General features: G+C 39.9%; 2 protein-coding genes across 3 annotated transcripts in view; one reads left to right on the top strand and one right to left on the bottom strand.

The window, feature by feature from the left end:
• slc9a7 (solute carrier family 9 member 7) overlaps positions 1-9,226 on the bottom strand; it is a 29,649-nt gene extending 20,423 nt beyond the window's left edge. For both annotated transcript variants that reach the window (XM_019252972.2, XM_019252971.2), the window contains exons 1-6: positions 8,652-9,226; positions 4,736-4,938; positions 4,578-4,655; positions 1,640-1,716; positions 1,453-1,565; positions 1,259-1,364 (exon numbers count right to left, since the gene is read on the bottom strand). In XM_019252972.2, the coding sequence (XP_019108517.1) occupies positions 1,259-1,364; positions 1,453-1,565; positions 1,640-1,716; positions 4,578-4,655; positions 4,736-4,938; positions 8,652-8,928 (854 nt within the window). In that variant the 5' untranslated portion in view covers positions 8,929-9,226. The remainder of the gene's footprint in view (positions 1-1,258; positions 1,365-1,452; positions 1,566-1,639; positions 1,717-4,577; positions 4,656-4,735; positions 4,939-8,651) is intronic.
• Positions 9,227-12,739: 3,513 nt separating this feature from the next.
• Positions 12,740-19,111, top strand: rp2 (RP2 activator of ARL3 GTPase). Its single transcript, XM_019252918.2, has 5 exons — positions 12,740-13,089; positions 14,898-15,566; positions 16,169-16,283; positions 16,838-16,923; positions 17,035-19,111. Exons 1-5 carry the CDS (start codon positions 12,907-12,909, stop codon positions 17,116-17,118), a joined length of 1,137 nt encoding a protein of 378 aa, XP_019108463.1. The 5' UTR covers positions 12,740-12,906; the 3' UTR covers positions 17,119-19,111.
• The last annotated feature ends 848 nt before the right edge of the window (positions 19,112-19,959 follow it).

Below are 19,959 nucleotides of genomic sequence, written 5' to 3'. Positions count from 1 at the left end.
TTAGTATGTCAGACAAATTCTGCAGTTAAAAATCTAAATATTAAAACACATTGGTTGATAATCGTCCTGAATCAACATCAGACATATTGAAGCTTAGAAAATGGATATACGAGGAGATATTGCTGAGACAGGTCAATAAAAATGGTTAATAATAATTTATATATTTATAACTCCTGTCAGGCTTCATCATATGTGTGCTAATATTCCAGATGTTTGCTCGAAATGTTTCACTGTCTATGTCCAAAGATCCAAAACTCCTGGAAGGATCAGACTTTAAACAGACTAACATGCAACAGACAAACTTCTGGACTTTGGACTTCTTCTATTGCACTGTGTTGGAAGAGTCTGGATGCACCGTCATTGACATCAGTGATGTGGATAAGAAGCTTTTAGATCATATCAGGAGCAGCACAGTGGTGCAGTGGTTCGTGGCTCACAACAAGAAGATTTCTTGGTTCGAACCTTGCCTGGGAGTTTGCTCTGGGTACTCCGGCTTCCTCCCATAGTCCAAAGACACGCACTTATCAGGTTAACTGGTGACTCTACATTGCCCCTAAGCATTAATGGTTGTTTGTCTCTATGTGGCCTGTGATAAACTGCCGATTTGTCTGTATCCTGCTTCTCGCCCTAAATCAGCTGGGATAGGCTCCAGCCCCCTTGCAACCCTGATGAGGATAAGCGGTTACAGAAAATGGAAGGATGGATTGTTTTGGTTTAGGAAAGACGAACTTACATCGCTAAGAGCTGAAAGATCTGGGAACCAAATACAACGCAGGCTTTGACCTGGAAGGAAATTATGAATAATGTTGGGAAATAATTTATTCTAATTGTATTCTACCTTATATTGGTGCAAGTTAAGTGTGCATGTGTGTGTAATGTATGTATTTGTAGTGTCAAACCGTATTGTTACTGTATGTCGTGATGGGATGTTATAAGAAAATGATAAAACATAAATATATAATCTTGTGTCTATGATTTGTTTATATCCATCTATTTTCTGTAACTGCTTTGGGCGAGTACACAAAGGACAAGTGTCCAGTCAGGATTAAAATAACTGGGCATAAATAATCTGTAGTAGTGGGTGACTTGTGAACTTCCAGCAGAGGGAGGCAGAGTCTGTCTGTCAGTGCTGCCGTCTCACACATCAGTGTTGAATTTCAACATCAGGAGGGAAAAACCAGACAGAGACAGTGTTCATCTGGTGTAAAAGGCAGGAAAAGGTTGTGCTTTTGCAGATCTATGATAAAGTTTGACTTACGATGAAAGCACAATGGCCACTGCGTCATTCATCACACTTTCTCCAAACAGCAGAGCGTAGAGATCCCCATCTGCGTTGAGCTCATTAAAGATGGCCAACACCGTCACTACACACAGAGATAATAATAAAACATTCACATATACGGACATGAACTGCATCACAAGAGAGTCAGCATGTGTGTGTGTGAGTCATACCTGGGTCTGTGGCTGAGATGATGGCACCAAAGAAAAGGCAGTCCGTGTAGTAAAACTTGTCGGTCAGATGTCCGACCACTTGCATCAGTTTGACCACGCCGTACATCAGATTCCTGAAGATGGAGAACGAGAGGTTCATGTTATGATCACGACATAATCTGATCATGAATGGATGGTGGACACTCACCCAATCACAAAACATGAGATGGCAGTGCCAAGAAACGCATAGGTGATGATGGAACCCAGATTCCTGAAGAAGTGTCTCTGGAAAAAGGAAGAAAGGGTAAAAGCATGATTAGAAACTGTGCAAGCTCACACTGAACGCATTTTATTTTCCTTTTTTTCCAGGACAAATATCTTTATTTATAACTTTGTTTATGGACAGAGATCAACATCATGTACACAAAGTAAAATAAATAAGTAAATAAAAGTACAAACAGAAGTTAAAAAAAAAAATTTAAATAGCAGGAATATATACTGGTGCAGTTGTTTTTGGGTCAACTAGTTCAGAAAGAACGTATGTAATGTGTTTAACACACACTTTTCAGCAGGAAAGTAAAATAAATAAGTAAATAAAAGTACAAACAGAAGTTAAAAAAAAAAATTTAAATAGCAGGAATATATACTGGTGCAGTTGTTTTTGGGTCAACTAGTTCAGAAAGAACGTATGTAATGTGTTTAACACACACTATTCAGCAGGGATAATAATAATAATAATAATAATAATAATAATAATAGGGAGTTGTTTAGCTCAGTCGGTAGAGCATCCACCCCTTGTACAAAGGCTCAGGGTTCTAATCTGATTCAATGTCATAAAAAAATAACAACAACAACAACAACAACAACAACTGTACAATAAAGACAGAGATGATAAAGCAACAATAAAAAGAATAAAAAGACACTAAATAACAGTAAACAATAAAGAGAGGAAAGGATAAAAAGAGATAAGGAGTAAAAGATAAAGAATAAAAAAGAAATAATAACAACTAAAGTAAATAACACGTCGACACACGGCATCACAAAAAGGCAAGCGTATGTACACATACCATCAGTATTTGGGCATATATATAAGTGCATGTACTGTATATATGAGCACATGCATCACTGTCACTCTGTCAATCTTTGTGCCGTGTCAAGACAAATATCTTTTAACGTAGAAAGGATGCGGATGTGCGAGTCAGTCCCTGTCAAACTGGACTGGAAGCACAAACACAGGTTGTTTGACTGGTTGTAGAGCAAACAAGGAGTACAAATGCCTCTCTGGATCACGCCCCATAGCTGACGGGGCCTGCCTCCCACCGACTCTCTGCACAGCCAGTGTCTAATTTAAGAAATGCTGGTTCAGATTTTTCTCAGGAAATTAGCTTTTTCCTCACAGACTCACTGTGATTGTGAGTGATTTTTCTGTCAAACAAAACATCAAAGAATCGAACAAAAAGGAAGAGAAAACACTGATGATTGTGTTCAGGGCGGACGTGACAGATCTTACGCGGCGGCATAATTTAGATTACATGACAGGACGGCTAATTATGCATTTGCACATCAATTACAGTCCGGTGTGTTTTGCTACACGGATCTAAAGCAGATGATTCACTGACTCAACAAGTTAATAATCAAAGAGACATGCAAACATTTGAGCCGCACATTAAACTCTTAGTTTCACTAGAGTGAACACTGCATCTCTAGCATGACCTCCTGCTTCCCTTTCCTTTTGTTGGACTCAGCAGATTCCTTGTTGAAGTAGAGTTTCACCAAAAGCCTGTCAAAACATACTTTTGCAGCAGCTACAAACTGTCACAGAGATTTTCTTCAAGCACCCGACACGAGGCATCTTGTACTTTCAGGAAATGAGAACTGAATTTTTCGATAGTCTTCCTGGGATCACACAAAAACAATAATAAAACAAGAATTTAAAAATCACATCAGTTAAGCTGACATCCAGCATGAACAACTCCTCTCACCTCCTCGGCCTTAAACAGTTCCTTCAGCAACAGACTGCTACTCCCACCATGTAAGAAGGAGCTGTCAGACTCTTTCTTTCTTACCAATGAGTAACTTCTTATCATTCATGTGTGATTAATAATTATCTTATGTTATCAGATCTTACTCTACAACAAATTCCAGTAACCTATAATAGGAACAAAAGAGTCACCCGGCCTCAAAGATAAAAAATAAATAAATAAAAAGAATCTAAAACAACACATTTATCATAAGTGTCATGAAATAACTTGACTGTGATTAACTATGATTCGGCTTTATATAGATCAAATTTTAATGAAATAGTCAGCACAGTGAACAGCGACATACAGCAAGAACTACCAACACTAATCATTATTTACAGCCCTACAGTCCACATATATAAACAAGACTGAAGCTTTGTCATAAATCCATACTGCACACTTCTGCTGATGGGAATGTCATTAGCTCTGCAGGTATTTGGTCATACACCAAAGTGTTGGACACATTTTAAATTTGGACTTAGATAAAAATTTAGGATGATCACTAAAGTAGTTATCCTCTGGGGACCATGAATGCACAAAACGTCATAGCAGCACATCAAATACTTGCTGATATTTGAGTCTGGACTAAAAGAATAAACCAACAGTCCGATCTCGACATCACTAGAGCCAAACCGCTGGCGTAAAACTCTGCACAGTGGTAAAGCACGAGGATAATTCCCCTCATTCATCTGAAGTCTTGATATCATCTATCACTGTGTAATTGGAAAAGGCTGTGGTGCGCCCTTCACAATGAGAACATATATCAGATGTCACCAGCTGTTTAAACACATTTTACTCTCTATTATTTCAAGGTCGGGAAATCAAAACAATTCTCACACACATAAAAACCACCTGAAATTCTCACACCAGTAAATACAGATTAATAATTCAAAGATACTGGGATTCTCCAAATTAAACAAATCTGTTGCACTACAACAGTACAAAGCAGAAACTACACATATTGTCAGCGTCAGCCACTTTTTGTCTTTGCCACCAGAGAGGAAATGAAAGACATCTGCTCTGGACTTCCCCACTTATGTTCATTGTAAACACCTACTGCTCTCACTGTAGCCAATGAAACAGCAGTTTGTGGCAGCACATAAGACCACCAATGTAACAGCTCACCTTCTTTAGACTGTACCCAGCGTGGAAAATAATCGGAGGCAGTAAAATGTTGAAGAACACTTCAGGATCAAACGTCACCTGCAAGAGATCAGAAATTAATTAGAGTTAAAGGTTAAATCTGGAGAACTGAAAGACAGATGTCTTTTTCTGGACGTTACCTTGCGCAGCATGTCATTCTGCTCCACATTGTGAATCTCTCTGGAGTTGATCTCCCCTTTGAGCGTATACTCAAAGAACTTGCCGCTGACATTAAGCAGCAGGGTGCTGACAGGTCCTTCCTTCAGCGAGCAGCTCGGGGGTGTCTTGTGGTGGTAGCTGGTGGCGGGGATGCCGTATCGCAGAATCACACCAACCAGCAAACCTGAGGAGAAAACAACAAAGACAAAAGAAACGTGCGTGAGATGTAGAACTTTAGACACCGAATCAATTCAAGCATCCCATCCATTATCTGTAAACATTTCATCGGGGTGATGGTGGGGATGCGAGATGCGGGTACAACCTGGAACCTTTATTGTGTTTATTCAGCAAAATAATAACAATATTTGTCATAACAAGAAAAAAGGTGATAAAAAACAGAAAATATTTTAGCCTAACTCGCCCTCTTTGTCTCAATCCCACCACCAAGTGAACAGGTAAAATAAGTTGAAACCACACCACCCTGTGCCATTTACCAAAAAATTATAGTAATTCAGAGAATGTATGTGTTAAAAAGAAAACAACTCAAGCTATATGCACATATTTTCGCGCCTACAGTAAGTATAATGTTTATAAAATAAAAAAAGAGCTATCAAATTAATTATGGTGTTCCTCAAGGTTCAATTTTAGGTCCTCTTCTTTTTCACCTTTACATGCTGCCACTTAGGGACATCACCATTAATTTTCATAGCTATGCCCATGCTTTGGGTTTTTAACTGCATTTTAGACATCAAGTTATGGACGGCAGAGCATTTTCTACAGCTCAACCAGGACAAAACTGTAAAGTATTGTTTATTGAAGCTCAGAGAGAGAGAGAGAGAGAGAGAGAGAAACAACACATGCTGACATCAAAACCTAGTCAACAAGTGAACAACCTGGGCGTCATCTTTGATTCTTAGCTTTTTCTTAGAATGCTTTTTATCATCATCTTAAGAACATTGCCAGAGTGTTTCAAACTCATCCAGTCAATTGCTCAGCGTTGGATAACGTTTCCAGGTGCTTCTGCTTCACAAGCATCCAGGATCAGGCAGGGAGCAGCAGAGCAAAGGATGAAAAATGAGGAGATAGTAAGCAGAGGCTCGTCGGGGGAGAGCTAAAGCTGGGAAGAAAAAAAAGGTATGAGGCAGGCAGTTAGTGGACATAAATCCTCTGTTCAGACAGCAGTTATCTGCAAGAGACATGGCGAAGCAAAGCTTGCAGCACTGCACTCGCTCTTCCCACCAGAGGGTTAACCTGGTGGCAAAATCACACCCTGATTTTGGTCTAACCACACAGAAGAAGTGACAGTTTTGCAACAGCATATGCTTTGAATAATTGTTGAAAACCACCTGTTGTCTCAATTTCATGCAAAATATTCACAAACTTCAGGGTCTTTCCAGCTAAAGGGAAGTCCCATGTGTGTAAGTGGGAAGTACCGTAAAATGGACGTTAGTCCTGCAAACAGAAACTTTCATTAACGTGGTCTGAATCGTGAGTTTGTATTGATTGCCATGCCACAATAAGCAACTGGAATACACCGACTGAAAACACAAGGTTTCTCTGTGAAGTCTGCTCTTTACACAGCAGATCAATACTGTGACAAGGTTTCAGCCAAGCAAGCAGCACTTTTACACAAAGCCAAAAAATACAAAACAAAAGTGCAATCTAAATTCATCACATGAAACTGAATCCACCAAAGCATGACAGAGATAACGACACAAGTCTGGCCTGAGTTGTGTACCTTTCGCTCCGGCATCTCTTAACAAATGGGCGTGGGATAAAGATGGATGTGTGTAGTGTATCCAATGTTTATTTTTGTAGTTCTGTTGTGGTGTATTTAAGTATTTATGCATGTGAGAGTTTGTACAGACTGATGCCGCCATCGTTGGATATGTATTAGAAGAAAACGAGCAGGAGTACGGGGAGGATGCGATCTCAACCACCTTCACATCAGTGCCAGCAAGATGAAGATAGTGACGCCTCAGACCACACAGGTGAACATCCAGGGATTGGATATCGAGATGGTGTGAGCATACAGAGGGTGTTCACCTCAACGATAAACTGGACTGCTCGGACACAGACGTCCTGTACAAAAAGGGTCAAAGTCCACTTACTGTGGAGACTATGACTCAACAAACGGTTGGTCAAGAGGTCTAGGACTGTCCCCTAGACTCCATAGAGGAAGTGGTAGAGAGGAGGATGTTAGGAGCGCTTGCATCCATCATGAACAACTCCTCTCACCTCCTTGCACGACACTGTGGAGGCCTGCTGCTCCCACCATGTAAGAAGGAGATCTACCACAGGTCCTTCATTCCAGCAGCTGTCAGACTCTTCAGACACCAGCATGACCTCATGATTTCTTCTCTATGTTTCTTATTTATGTTATTATATGAGTCATTTCTTGATTATACGAGCTGCTGTGACACGTGAATCATCAAAATCAAACAACACATTATAAATAGAAGCCGTGCACCTGGAGTAAAATGATGTCCCAGTGTCTAGAAATAGTGTCTGCTGTATTATTACAGGCAGTTTTCGGTGTCTGACCCACTACTATGAGGACATGGCCTATATTTGTGAAGCTGGATGAAAATGAAACTACAAAAAAAAAAAAAAAAAAAAAAAAAAAAGCAGCTTAAACTGGAAGAAGGCCAACGCAGCACAGTTTACTTTTAAAGCATTAAAAAAAAAGTCAAGGTCTGTTTTTTTGTGAGATCTCTGGTTAATAAGTTACATCTGCAGAGCTGTGACTGACATGGACTAGATTCAGATAGAAAAAAACTAAATAACAGATGTGATACGGCTGCTTTGTTTTGTGGCCAGATAATGAGACAGAACTGAAAAAGTTCAGTTATATTCAGCTATTTGATCAGATGATTATGCCAAATGTCGCCTAAACTAAGCATTAACTAAACATTTGCTATTGTGTTTACGTCCCTGTAGGTTAAAAAACATCAACTCAGAGGCACAGAAATACATCCAGACTACTGATTTCTCTTTTCTTAAAGATGCACGATTATGCTGGTGGTCTTAGTAGTGGCAGCACATCCAAAACATGTAGTTTAAACCTTGTGTGTCCACTTTTCCACCTAGGAGATCAAACTTTAATATCAAGGTGACTGTAAATCTAATTTATCACACCACAGACAATGTCTAAGGTGCCCTCAGGTGTGCCCTGTCAGACAGGCATAAAGCTGCAGCCTAGTGGAGACTTTAAAGACCTTCAGATGTGATATTGCTGTTTTGTTTTTTTGTTGTGGCCAGATGAGACATTTCACTTCAGCATTAACAAACATACACTGCATCAGCGGTCACTGAGCAGACTGATTTTAAAGCTTAAAAAAAAAAAATCTCAGCTGATTTCCCCCTAAAATAAGCACAAACTGACTGTTTGCTTTTGTGCTTATGTCCCTGTAGGAATAAAACATGAACTCAGTGACACAGAAATACATCCACACTCCAGCTGATGACAACCCTTTAGCTCTAATAACCAAAAACTGCGTGGTCATGTTTGTTGTTGTTGTTTTTTTAGTGGCTGTGCATGCAAAAACCTGTAGTTTTCTGTCATGCATGAGCTCAAACTATGACATCAAGGTCACTGTAATCTAATTTATATGTCTAAGTGCCCCCCCCCCCCCCCTTGGATACGTCCACGCAGACAGGCGTGAAGCTGCAGCCTAGTGGAGAGTTTTAAACACCGAGAAACCGACAGCACCTTCTAGAAATTAGCTCCTGGCCCAGCCAATTAGGAGCAATGTGAGCTGCGTGTGTGCATTTGTTCAGATCGTGTCTGTATCTCCAGCTTCCCATCAGAGCCACCACTAGGGAGAGTGAATCATGCAAAGCCTGCGGGAAGGTGGCGGCGGCTGTGCATTGAACATATAATCCTATAAGCCTCACCGTAAATCATTGCCAGACCGGTTTCGTGAAGGAAACGAACCCGTCTGTGCTTGAAGAGCCATATGGTGAGGATGGTTAAGGTCAGCAGCAAAATGAATGTCAGCAAATTAACGCTGTCCTGTCGGTGACTTTCCTCAGCCTCCTTCTCGGTGGCAAGTTCTTCCATACCGTCGTCCTCCGCCTTCAGTCCCGACACCGCGTTTAGTAATATCCACACAGGCAGCATCGTGTCCAGCGCGGCGAAAGCTCCGCTCCGCTTCTGTCGGAGAGCGTCCATGGTGCAGGATGCTGCTGCTGCTGCTGCTGCTGCTGTCTCTATACCATGTCACTGCTGGAAGATACGCACAGCTGAGTCGAGTGGGAAAACAATCCCAGTGTTCGCAGGCCGTGCACCGGCGAGTTCAACCTTTTAAAGGTACACTGCCGCGGGCTCGGTCGCAGGAGACGACACCGCGCTGCTGCCCTTGTATCCGGGAGACCGAATCACACCCGCACCGAGAGAAGGTGGCAACAAAGTCGATGCATTTCAAGCTTACTGAGTCATTGTCCGGGGATTTTTTTTTTTTTTTTTTTTGATGAATAAGCAGTTCAGCAGTCCTCCTTTAAAAAAAAAAAAAACAGGAAATTCACGTGATGCGTGTTTGGAGTCAGTCAGGGTGAGAGGTGGGACTGTACCACAGCTGGAGGCAGTGGGAGGGCAGCAGGGAACACACACAGCAACATGTTTTAAGAGGATAATTTCTATAACCCCTAAAAGCTGGTGGTTTAAGATGACAAGTCTAATCAAACTACCCAGTTATTTCTTCTTAATATATACGACTTGGAGTTTAAAATGGTAACGTCTTCAATCGACCCTCCCTAAGTCCAGTAACAGTTGAGCAATCCTTGCTATCAGTCACTACTTACATTTCATAGATAATGTTAACAGAAATGCTAGATAACTAGCTAACTAATCTACATCAGTACACCTCATAGAATGTTAGCAAAAGGTGAACTTGCTAACTAATCTACATCAGTCACTAGTTACACCTCATAGATAATGTTAGCAAAAGGCTAACTAGCTAACTAATCTACATCAGTCACTAGTCACTAGTTACACCTCATAGAATGTTACCAAAAGGCTAACTAGCTAACTAATCTACATCAGTCAATAGACACTAGTTATACCTTATAGAATGTTAGCAAAAGACTAACTAGCTAACTAATCTACATCAGTTAATAGTCACTAGTTACACCTCATAGTTAATGTTAGCAAAAGGCTAACTAGCTAACTAATCTACATCAGTCACTAGACACTAGTTATACCTCATAGAATGTTAGCAAAAGGCTAACTAGCTAACTAATCTACATCAGTCACTAGTTACACCTCATAGGTAATGTTAGCAAAATGCTAGATAACTACCTAACTAATCTACATCAGTCACTAGTTACACCTCATAGTTAATGTTAGCAAAATGCTAATTTGCTAATTAATCTACATCACTCAGTTAGCTAATTATATCTCACAGTTAAAATTTGCAAAATAATAGCTATTTTTTAACTAATCTCAGTGACATCTACATCAGTCATTAGCTAGTTACCTCCGATAGCTAATGTTAACAAAATGCTAGGTAGTTTGCTAACTAATCTTTATTACTCATTAGTTAGCTAATTACATCTCATAGCTAATATTAGCAACACAGTAACTAGCTAGCAAGTTAATCTACATAAGTCAGCTAGTTGCAGCTGATAGCTGATCATAATCATCTTATAGCTAACGGTAGCTAACCAGCTAACTAATCTGCAACAGTTATCAGCCAGCTAGCTAGTTACATCTCATAGCTTATGATAGCAAAATAGTTGCTAAATAGCTATCTATTACCAAGCGGTAAGCTCTGTGACCATGGCAACCAGAGCAACATGTTCCAAGACTCCTGAGACTTTAAAGCTTTAAATCAATATTTTTAAATTATTAATTGATTAAATGACTGTGTAACAGGTGAGCTTGTAGTGACGGCCCACAGGGAATTATCACCTGACTGCAGTTGCTTTCATGTCTATGGAGCATTTTAGCTCCTTTTAGCTCATTGTTTTGGTTTTATGGCCGCAGCTTTACAGCACTTATCAACCTAATTTCTTTTTTTCCAATAGCAGGACAGCCATTTAGAGTGACAGAGCTCTGGTGAATCTGCTGTGAATGACAGTTTAAGTGTCAGAAATTTCCTGTACCAGCCCCAGCCCCCCCCCTGAACAGGTTGATCCAGCCATGTGTCAACACGTGCTATATAACTTGTGTTGCTGGTGTCACACTGATTTAATGAACTGCTCCACTCCCACGGTCATTTTGCAAGCTGCAGGCCTTAGTTTTCCTGGCGGGGTCGTCGCTGCTTTAACCTGTGAGAGTTGTTGTTGTAGGAGTCAAAAGTCAGTCACCACATGCATCATGTGGGATTTGTCAGCACTGTGACAGAAGCAGCTGTTGATCACCTGGTGAAATTAAGTCAGTGGACTATTTTGCTTTATAAACCAGCAACATATAAAATAACATTTACCATAAACCACCTACTCCACAAGTCACTCAATGGTCACCCGGTTACACAGAATGAAAAGAAGATGTACAGAAAGGCTTCAGAGCATCTTTCACAGAGGCATGATGGGGGATTATCTATTGTTAGAGTGACCTAGTGGCTTAAGTTGCAAGCTAATCTGATGTCTGGTTGGACGTGGTTACATGTTGTTTGTGGTTTATTTGTGCACAACTGTGGTATTTTTATCTACAGCTCACACACACACACACACACACACACTGCACATATATCAATATGATTGGTCTATGAAAAAGAGAACAAATGCACCAAACGAAAACAGCTGCATCATTTTGCATGATTTGCATGATTATGTTTTATTTTCCAGGAGTCAGTATCTTCACATAAGCTGCTTCTTGTTTTAAAGACAACACCCAGAGAGGTGTGCCCAATGTGTACACACGATGCTTTCACGGTAGTCTGGTAAATCTCGGTGCTCCTCTTCACTGAGGTACTTTAAATTGAGAAGAACCGAGTATATGGTTTGTGACTGTATGTAACTGTGTTTTGTTACAGATTCAAACAAAAAATACAGAGGAGGGACACATTTGATCATCTATTAGACAGACAGATAGATAGATAGATAGATAGATAGATAGATAGATAGATAGATAGATAGATAGATAGATAGATGACTTTATTAATTCCTGAAGAGAAATTAGGTCATCATAGAAGTCTGGTATATTTAAATTCAATAAAAATACAACAGAATAAAATACTGAGGTAGAAAAAATAAAAATAAAACACAGAATGGGACAAAAACACAAGATAAACAGGTAGATAAGGTGCAGTGGCAAGATGATGGTAATAGTACTGATGGTATGATGGTACTGTTATTGTTAATAACAGTATATAATAAAAAAAATAATATATGACACAGAAATGTGTCATATATTTATCCTGTGCAAGGTGTGCATACATACATAACTGCAATGTACACATGTATAAATATATGTATATATACACAAGATATGATATGATATATAGTATATGTATAATATATGCAACATAAATACTTGACTATACAAGATATACATACTATAAAATAATAATAATAATAATAATAATAATAATAATACATTTTATTTCATAGGCGCCTTTCTGTCACCCAAAGACACCTTACAATCAATTAGAGTAGACGGCAAATAACAGAAACAAACAAAAAGAACCATAAAAGTTACAAAAATACAACATTAAAAACAGGTTAAAATAGGACAATGCAATTGAATCAGATTGTGTTGTTGTTGTTGTTACCTTAAGAATAATATATAGGCCAAACGGAATAACCATATTAAATTTAACTCAGAAATGACATCTTGTATGAATATCTTTTTATTTTACGTACATAAACACGCATTAAAATAAATGTTTAAACTAAAATCAGGTTGTGTCATTGCTTTTTCCGTTTGTCCACAAACGCATCATGAGCGCACACCTCTTCTAATACGAGCCCGTCACTCCGCCCTCGCCTGTGATTGGCTGCTGTAACGACTACCGCGCATACCGATTGGTTGTGAAACGAAGCTAAGGAAACAGGAAGCTAAAAAAAAAAAAGAAAAATCTTGTCAACTAAAGTGGAGGTGAGCTGCTGCTGCACATTTCTCGTCTTCTCTCTGAGGTAAACGGATAGAAATTTAAATCTGGTCGCCGCTAGTGAGAAGACCAAAAAAAACAACAAATAAAATAAAAAAATGGGGTGCTTCTTCTCGAAGAAATCCAAACGAAAGTCGGGCGATAAAGAGGATCGTACGCCGACGACGACGACCGTTGAAACTACGACGACCGTTGAAACCACGACGACAAGCAACGCGGTTCCCCTTGGCAACAGCACGGACGAAGCGCCGAAGCAGTACAGCTGGGACAAGAGGGAGAAGGTAACAACAACAACAACAACAACAACAACAAATAAACACAAACACACACACACCTGGAGGTCTTAACTCACTCTAACCTGACTTATAGTCACATTTTAGTAGCTGCCGTACAGGTGTGGTCAGCTCATTTAGGGCGGCTGTGGCTGTGGAGGTGGGTCGAGCGGGTCCTCTACTAATCAGATGATCGGCGGTTCGATCCCCGGCTCCCCCACAGTCCTCCATGTCGAAGTGTAGCAAGATACTGAACCCCAAATTGAGTGTGTTACACATTTGCATTACAAGTGTCTACTGCACACGGCTTATGTTGATATTTATAAGGTAAACTAACACTGTTTACATGCTGAGATTCACTGCAGCAGCTCTGACACACACCTGTATTCACCTTTACGTGCCGAGAGATTCACGCAGTGCTCGCTATAAGTTGGAAACACTCCTCTCTACTAACTTCGTGTGCCCACAACATTATCTCATTATCGGATTACTGCACCGTGCACCGTGCTCCAACCTTACATTATTATCTAACATGGCTTGTTCAGACGGTAAAGGCGTTAACTAACTTCCGTTTTGACTTCATGGGATGTTGCGCCTTATTTTTGGTTACACCAACGCGGATACCTGCACAAGTTAACACGAAATGTGACTCATGAAAGCCAGACACCTGCAGGAAACTATAAGTCAAGACTTTTTGTGGATGATTGAGGTGTGCTTCAGATAGATAGATAGATACTTTATTCATCCTGAGGTAAATTCAAGCAACCATTAGCAGCATGAGACACAGTAAACATGCATCAAAGTTAACCTTTGAGTTAAATCTGTGCAGAGGGTGTGCATAGACATTTGACATGTGCAAAGAAAAGAAACTATGTGTAAATGTAACCATAGAAACAGTACAACACACACACACACATAAAACCACACATAAAACCACACATGCAACACTAAACAGCGAAAATACACAGGAAGGTAAAATGAAAATAATGATCTTAATATATAAATAAAATGGTCAGAAACACCCATAATGTGAAAATAAACTAAATATAGTTTCAGTTTTGTTTCCAGTCTGCAATATGCAAATACAATACGACACATACATCATCAGCAGACCTGAAATGGGCTGAATGACGCCAACCTGTCAGTCAAAGCGGCCACACTGTTAATTATGCATAACTTTAAGACTTAATATAATTTGAACAGGTGAGTTCTATATAAATTCACCCTCAGTACAGTTGTCATAAACGGGGAAATTACCTACAGAAACCAAAACTGTTTTTTGTACCAGGCTGTAAACATGTTTATTTCTGCTGTGAAGTTGGACATTTGAACATGGGGACTTATGAAGACTGACTCACTTCTGTAGTGAACGTTTTTAAGAACTTGTGCTTGGTTGCAGTGTTAAGGTCTTATCCGACTCAGAAAACCGTCTGGTCTGCATGTGTGTAGTCTAAAAAGGCATCGAAACCTTTAAAAATATCTCACCCCTACTCTTCACATACATAACAGCTTAGATACATAGAAACACCACAACATAACGACAAGAATGGACATTCAATACAGCACATTTATCAAAGGGTATAAAGAGTATAGGGGAAGTCCCAAATCTGGAAATATGTTTCCAGAAATAACAGAGATATGTTCCCCTTTCTGAAATGCACTTAATACACAAAGGGGAAATGGAATGATTGTGAACTATCATGTATCTTGAGTTTCCCTCCGCCTGTTACATGTAGATGTGACAGAGAGAACCAAGAAGTGATGCTATGAATGATTTGTCTGAACACTCAGTGAGTCTCCTTTTTCTCTTCACACAGGTTGATCCTAAGGACTACATGCTGACAGGGCTGAAAGATGTGACGGTGGGCCGTCTGCCTGGCAAACTGAACGGGCAACAGTTTGTCATCCAAGAGTGCGAGAACTGCAACATCTACGTGTTGGACCACTCAGCGACGATCACCATTGATGACTGCGTCAACTGCCGCATTGTTCTCGGACCTGTCAAGGGCAGTGTGTTTTTCAGAGACTGTAAAGACATCAAGTGCGTGGTGGCCTGTCAGCAGTTTCGCACACGGGACTGTAAAAAGATGGATGTGTTCTTGTGCTGCGCCACTCAGCCCATCATCGAATCATCTACGGGTATGAAGTTCGGCTGCTTTCAGTACTTCTACCCCGAGATGGCCTTCCACTTCAAGGACGCAGGGCTCAGCATTTTCAACAACAACTGGAGCAACATCCACGACTTCACGCCGGTGTCTGGAGAGAACAATTGGAGCTTGTTGCCAGAGGCTTCAGCCGTTCAGGACTTTGTACCGGTCCCAGACGCCGAGTCTGAATTCAAGTCTGTTCGCATCTCCAACGACCCCGCACGCAGCATTGTGCCTTTGACAAAGGGAGGGAGGCGTAAGGACAGTGAAGAGTCCTGCCTCTTTGTTTTCTTCGCTGGAGAGTACACCACTGCAAACGCCCGCAAGATGATTGACGAGGTGAGAAGGACAAAAAGGATGTGAGGATGTTTAACAAATCTGGGTTTTTTGTTTTGAAAGGTCAAGGGGGAATTTAAAGGAAGGCAAAAAACAGCTGAAACTGATTCTGAGTCATCAGCTATGACTTGCATTACACGCCCGACCCTCCTTAGGTCCAATACCAGTTGAGCAAGCCTCGCTCAGAGCCTCCATCGACTTTCTCCCTTCCTGTACAGAGACACGCTACATGCCAGCTCGTCCATGTTAAAAGATAACCACATTTTCGAAGATAAAAGTGACGTGCAGTCACATCTTCAATGATAACAAAACACTAGCTAACTAATTCACATCATTAGCTGTTCTGTAAGCTCACTTTTTAAACTTGAAGAGTGATTACCTGAAGTGTTAAGCTGGCCGTGTTGCTACTCAAACATTCCAGTGATGTTTGTGTTGTTACCAAAATATGCATTACTCTATCACACAAGCACGAGACTCGATCCCCATGTAGGACAGTAAAGACTTCCTGTTCTAAGTGTCATCCTCACAATATCAGAGTCACAGAGGATTCTTGAAGATGGCTCACTGCAAACATAGTTTGATTGAACTTTTCTAATTCTTCACAGGCGACCGCTAAAGGTTTCGTGCTGATCCAGACGAAGGAAGTCTCAATGCGACCGGAAGACGTGAAGAGAGTGTTCCAGAACAGTGCGGAGGATCTCGTGGAGTGGATCACCAAAGGTACTTTTTGAAATATCACCTGCTCAGAAACCGAGCCATGTTTGTTCGGTTGTATCTTTTCATCAGCTTACAACATGTTCATTACAATGATGAAAGCATCAAGTTGTGTCGCACATACTACAGCAGAGCAGAGAGAAATAAATTTGTGGTCATCCAACATCCTTAAATAATGCTACAAACGACTGTTTATTATCATATCAAACCTCAGTCAGCTCTTTCTTTTGGATTTCTTCTTCCAACCAAATACTTCTAACTTCACCGCCTCTCAGAAAGCTGTTTGCTGTTTTGCTTTCTGTTGTTTTAGAATCTAAAAGAATGACTTCACATGAAATCACATGATTTTTATGATGACACCATTGCTGACTGCTAGTTTTCCATCGAATCAGCTGAATCAGCAGTCAGATTTGTTTAATACCGGAAAGATCCTCATTTCAGTAGGGAGCAGTTTCACAACCAGGGTGTGTCAGAGTTACAGGAGTTTGCACTGAGGTGGGAGGCCTACTGTATATTTAGCGTAAATGCAGGACTGTGACTGTCATGTCTTCTTTCTAAAGGTCCCGTCATTGCTCTCGAGCTGAACGGTGACGGAGTCGTGGAAGCCTGCAAAAACATTGCTAATGAAGTGTTCAGCGGGACCAAGGTAACTGTTACTGTAGTTGTGGCGCTTCTCTTTTCGAGTTTGGCAAACACTCAGTTCTCTTTCTCGAGCAAAGATTCAAATCTAGAACATGTTGTTGTTTTTTTTCCACAGGTTTTTGTCTCCGATAACAAAAATACGTCCTCCAGAGACGTGGACAGCTTCTTCAACTTCGCTGACATGCAGATGGGCCTGTGAATGACCAAGTATCAAAGAACTGTTCGTCAGACATTGAATCAGATTTTCAAAACATCCCCTGCCACCCAGTTTGGGTTGAATATGAATAGTGTTTGATTATTAGCTTGTTAAAATGGGGTAGGAATGAAACATATTGAGGACTGTGTTTGATAAAGCCTTGGATAAAACAATTCAGTGCGTCGACCACGAGTCTGCAGACTAAAATTCACCCCCCCTACCGTCCAAAAAGATTTGCTGTAAAACCACTTAACGTCCACTAGTTGCTAAGAGTGCTGTGAATATTTATATTTCTACGAATGTATTCGGTGATTCTGTCCATTTTATCGATCGTGAATGTAGGTCTTTGCTGTAAATGTAATTCATTTTAATTTAAAGCTTTTGTTTTTCCTTACCGTCCGGCACCATCACTGCAGCGACAAAAGCATAAGCACAAGAATGCCTGATGGAAAAAATGTTTTATATATAAATATAAATATATGAAAATCATATTTTTTATTTCTAATGAGGACTTATTTGTGTATGTGGTTTAGATTTGTTTGAAATGTGTATATTTGAGACATGCTGTGCAGATGATAACTGCATCTTTGTTGATATCTGTTAGGGCGCATTCAGACAGGCAAGTCGCGGCAGGGTCGTGCGGCGTTTCGCTAAATAACCGGCTTTATCAAGGCCGACGCTCGCTCGCTCTCATTCACTGTCTATGTCTCTGAAGCCAAACCAAAGGAAACTTCATCGTGTTGCCACATTGCAGCGTAAATCATGAGTCAGACACAGATTTTAGAAGCTGGTTACGTGAAATAAACAAAGCCAGAACACAACAGGTAGAGCAAGAGAGAGAGACACTTAATGATCTGAACGTCTGATTGGCGGCCGCAGCGTGATGTCGGGTTATGTTTTTCCAAAAACTGGATCAACTTCAACGCTTTCTCGTTACATTTCTTTGACACCCCCTGCGTCCTGCACCGCCGCAACCAAAACCCACTCAAATAAATGGAAAACCCTGCGTTCTCGCTGGAGTCTGTCTGAATGCAGCCGTAGGCCAAAGTTGAGTTGTGGCAGTTTGCTGTCTGTTGAGATTTACTGAGTGTGTAAACACGTGCTGGCTTTTTATGTAGGCAACTTGTGATCATTTTTTTTTATTTTGTAATAATTGTTTTATACTCTCTACTGAATGTTTTTGTACCAACACGCGATTCATGTTCTTCATCATGTTTAGTAATCAGGCCTTTCATACATGTACTCTAATGATTGAAAAACAAAGCAGTGATGCTGTTTATCGGGTGACAGACTTGAGCCAACGCAGGTTTATAATAACAATATAGTAAATAATCCATCCTGCTGAGAGTAGTTTTAGTTCTCATTTACACAAAAATAGATATTTCATGAGGAACAGTCTGTTTCCCCTTTGTAACCCGACAAACCTGTCATTTCTTTCTTAAATAAAGAGCAATTTTACTTGCTTAAACAAGCTGTAACTGTAAATGCTCCTGTCTGACTGTATTTTCTGGCAAAACATTTTTTCTTTGGTGCTTGAATATTAGACATTAGTTTCATTTTCTCTGAATGGAAACTAATTCCAGTGTTTCGAGTTGGGGAGTTCATTAATAGTGTGCCGTCTTCCTCAGTGAGTTAGCACAGTTAGCAGCTTTCACTTCACCTATTTGACTTCCACGTATGTCGGGTAGCATTTTCATCACAGCTTGACTTTCACCCATTCTGAGCTGGAGGCCTGCCATGTGTTAATTTATCAGTGATAACATGCAGATTTAGCTAAAGTTAGATTGTCAGTTGCCTTTGAGAAAAGGAAAAACATAGGGGACTTGTTGTGATGTTTTGTATTTGTAAATCTTTTGTACTTGAGCATTGAGCAATTTTTTTTTTTTTTTTTTTTGTAGAGCAATTTGTCTTTATGATGCACATTTGTCTGTAATTTGTTGTTTCTACACTCAAATCTGTCTTTATAAAAATGTCACATTAAAATCTGCAGAATATCTGAAAGCACACAGACTGGTTATTTCATATCATTGTTGAGGACTGTGTTAGAGGACACCACTGACTCTATAAAGAATGAGGTGTAAACATTTCTGTTCTGATATCCATTTCCATGTATACGCATGAGGTCTGGTGAATACTGGAACCCAGTTTACTACTCCAGCAAGTAGCCCAAACCTCGGTGAGAACGCAGAGACCATTTGAATGTGATCCAAACATTTCCAATAACTACACAACATTGTAAAGTCAAAATGTGTTGAAAAAAGATTGATATAATAATCTCCAAAGTTCACAATCTGTTTTTATCTATTTAAATTTTCCACTACAGTCCATATATGTACAAAACCAAAACATTTTCTTTGTGGTCACTGAATCGGTTGATCTCTGACATGCTGCACACAAACAGGTTCACACCTGTGTTAACGACAAACAGCTCCATAAAATACAGAATACTCATTAAAGAAAGCTGAAATGTGACATTCAGATGTATGTATTACTTTATTAAAGTTCCAGTGTACTTATCCAAATTTATTTACATGTTATATATTTCATCAGTCATGATAAGATTTAAGCACATACAAGATTAGTTTTGGTTATACATTATTCATCCCACCACGGGGAAATTTACTTGTTAAAGCAGCAGAGGAAAGTGTATCATACACTACAGAATTAGAAAAAAGTAGAAAAGGCAAAAAACAAACAAACACAACAAACAGACCGAAATATATATAACCTACACAATAAACACAAAAAACAATCAACCTTCAAAAACAGACAAGTACTGAGGATGAAAGTGGCATGATATATAAAAAGAGTATTGTAATGTAAAGTGACCATAGTGTAAGAAAA

This window comes from Larimichthys crocea, chromosome XVII, assembly GCF_000972845.2.
Source record: "Larimichthys crocea isolate SSNF chromosome XVII, L_crocea_2.0, whole genome shotgun sequence".
In the NCBI taxonomy this organism is placed as follows: domain Eukaryota; kingdom Metazoa; phylum Chordata; class Actinopteri; family Sciaenidae; genus Larimichthys; species Larimichthys crocea.
The sequence above is the reverse complement of the archived record's forward strand: the minus strand, read 5'-3'. Positions and strand labels throughout refer to the sequence as shown.

Coding starts and splice junctions, on each gene's coding strand:
- rp2 (XM_019252918.2), top strand. CDS start 12,907: ATGGGGTGCTTCTTCTCGAAGAAATCCAAACGAAAGTCGGGCGATAAA. Junction 13,090..14,897: donor GCTGGGACAAGAGGGAGAAG/GTAACAACAACA, acceptor CTCTTCACACAG/GTTGATCCTAAGGACTACAT. Junction 16,284..16,837: donor CGTGGAGTGGATCACCAAAG/GTACTTTTTGAA, acceptor TTCTTTCTAAAG/GTCCCGTCATTGCTCTCGAG.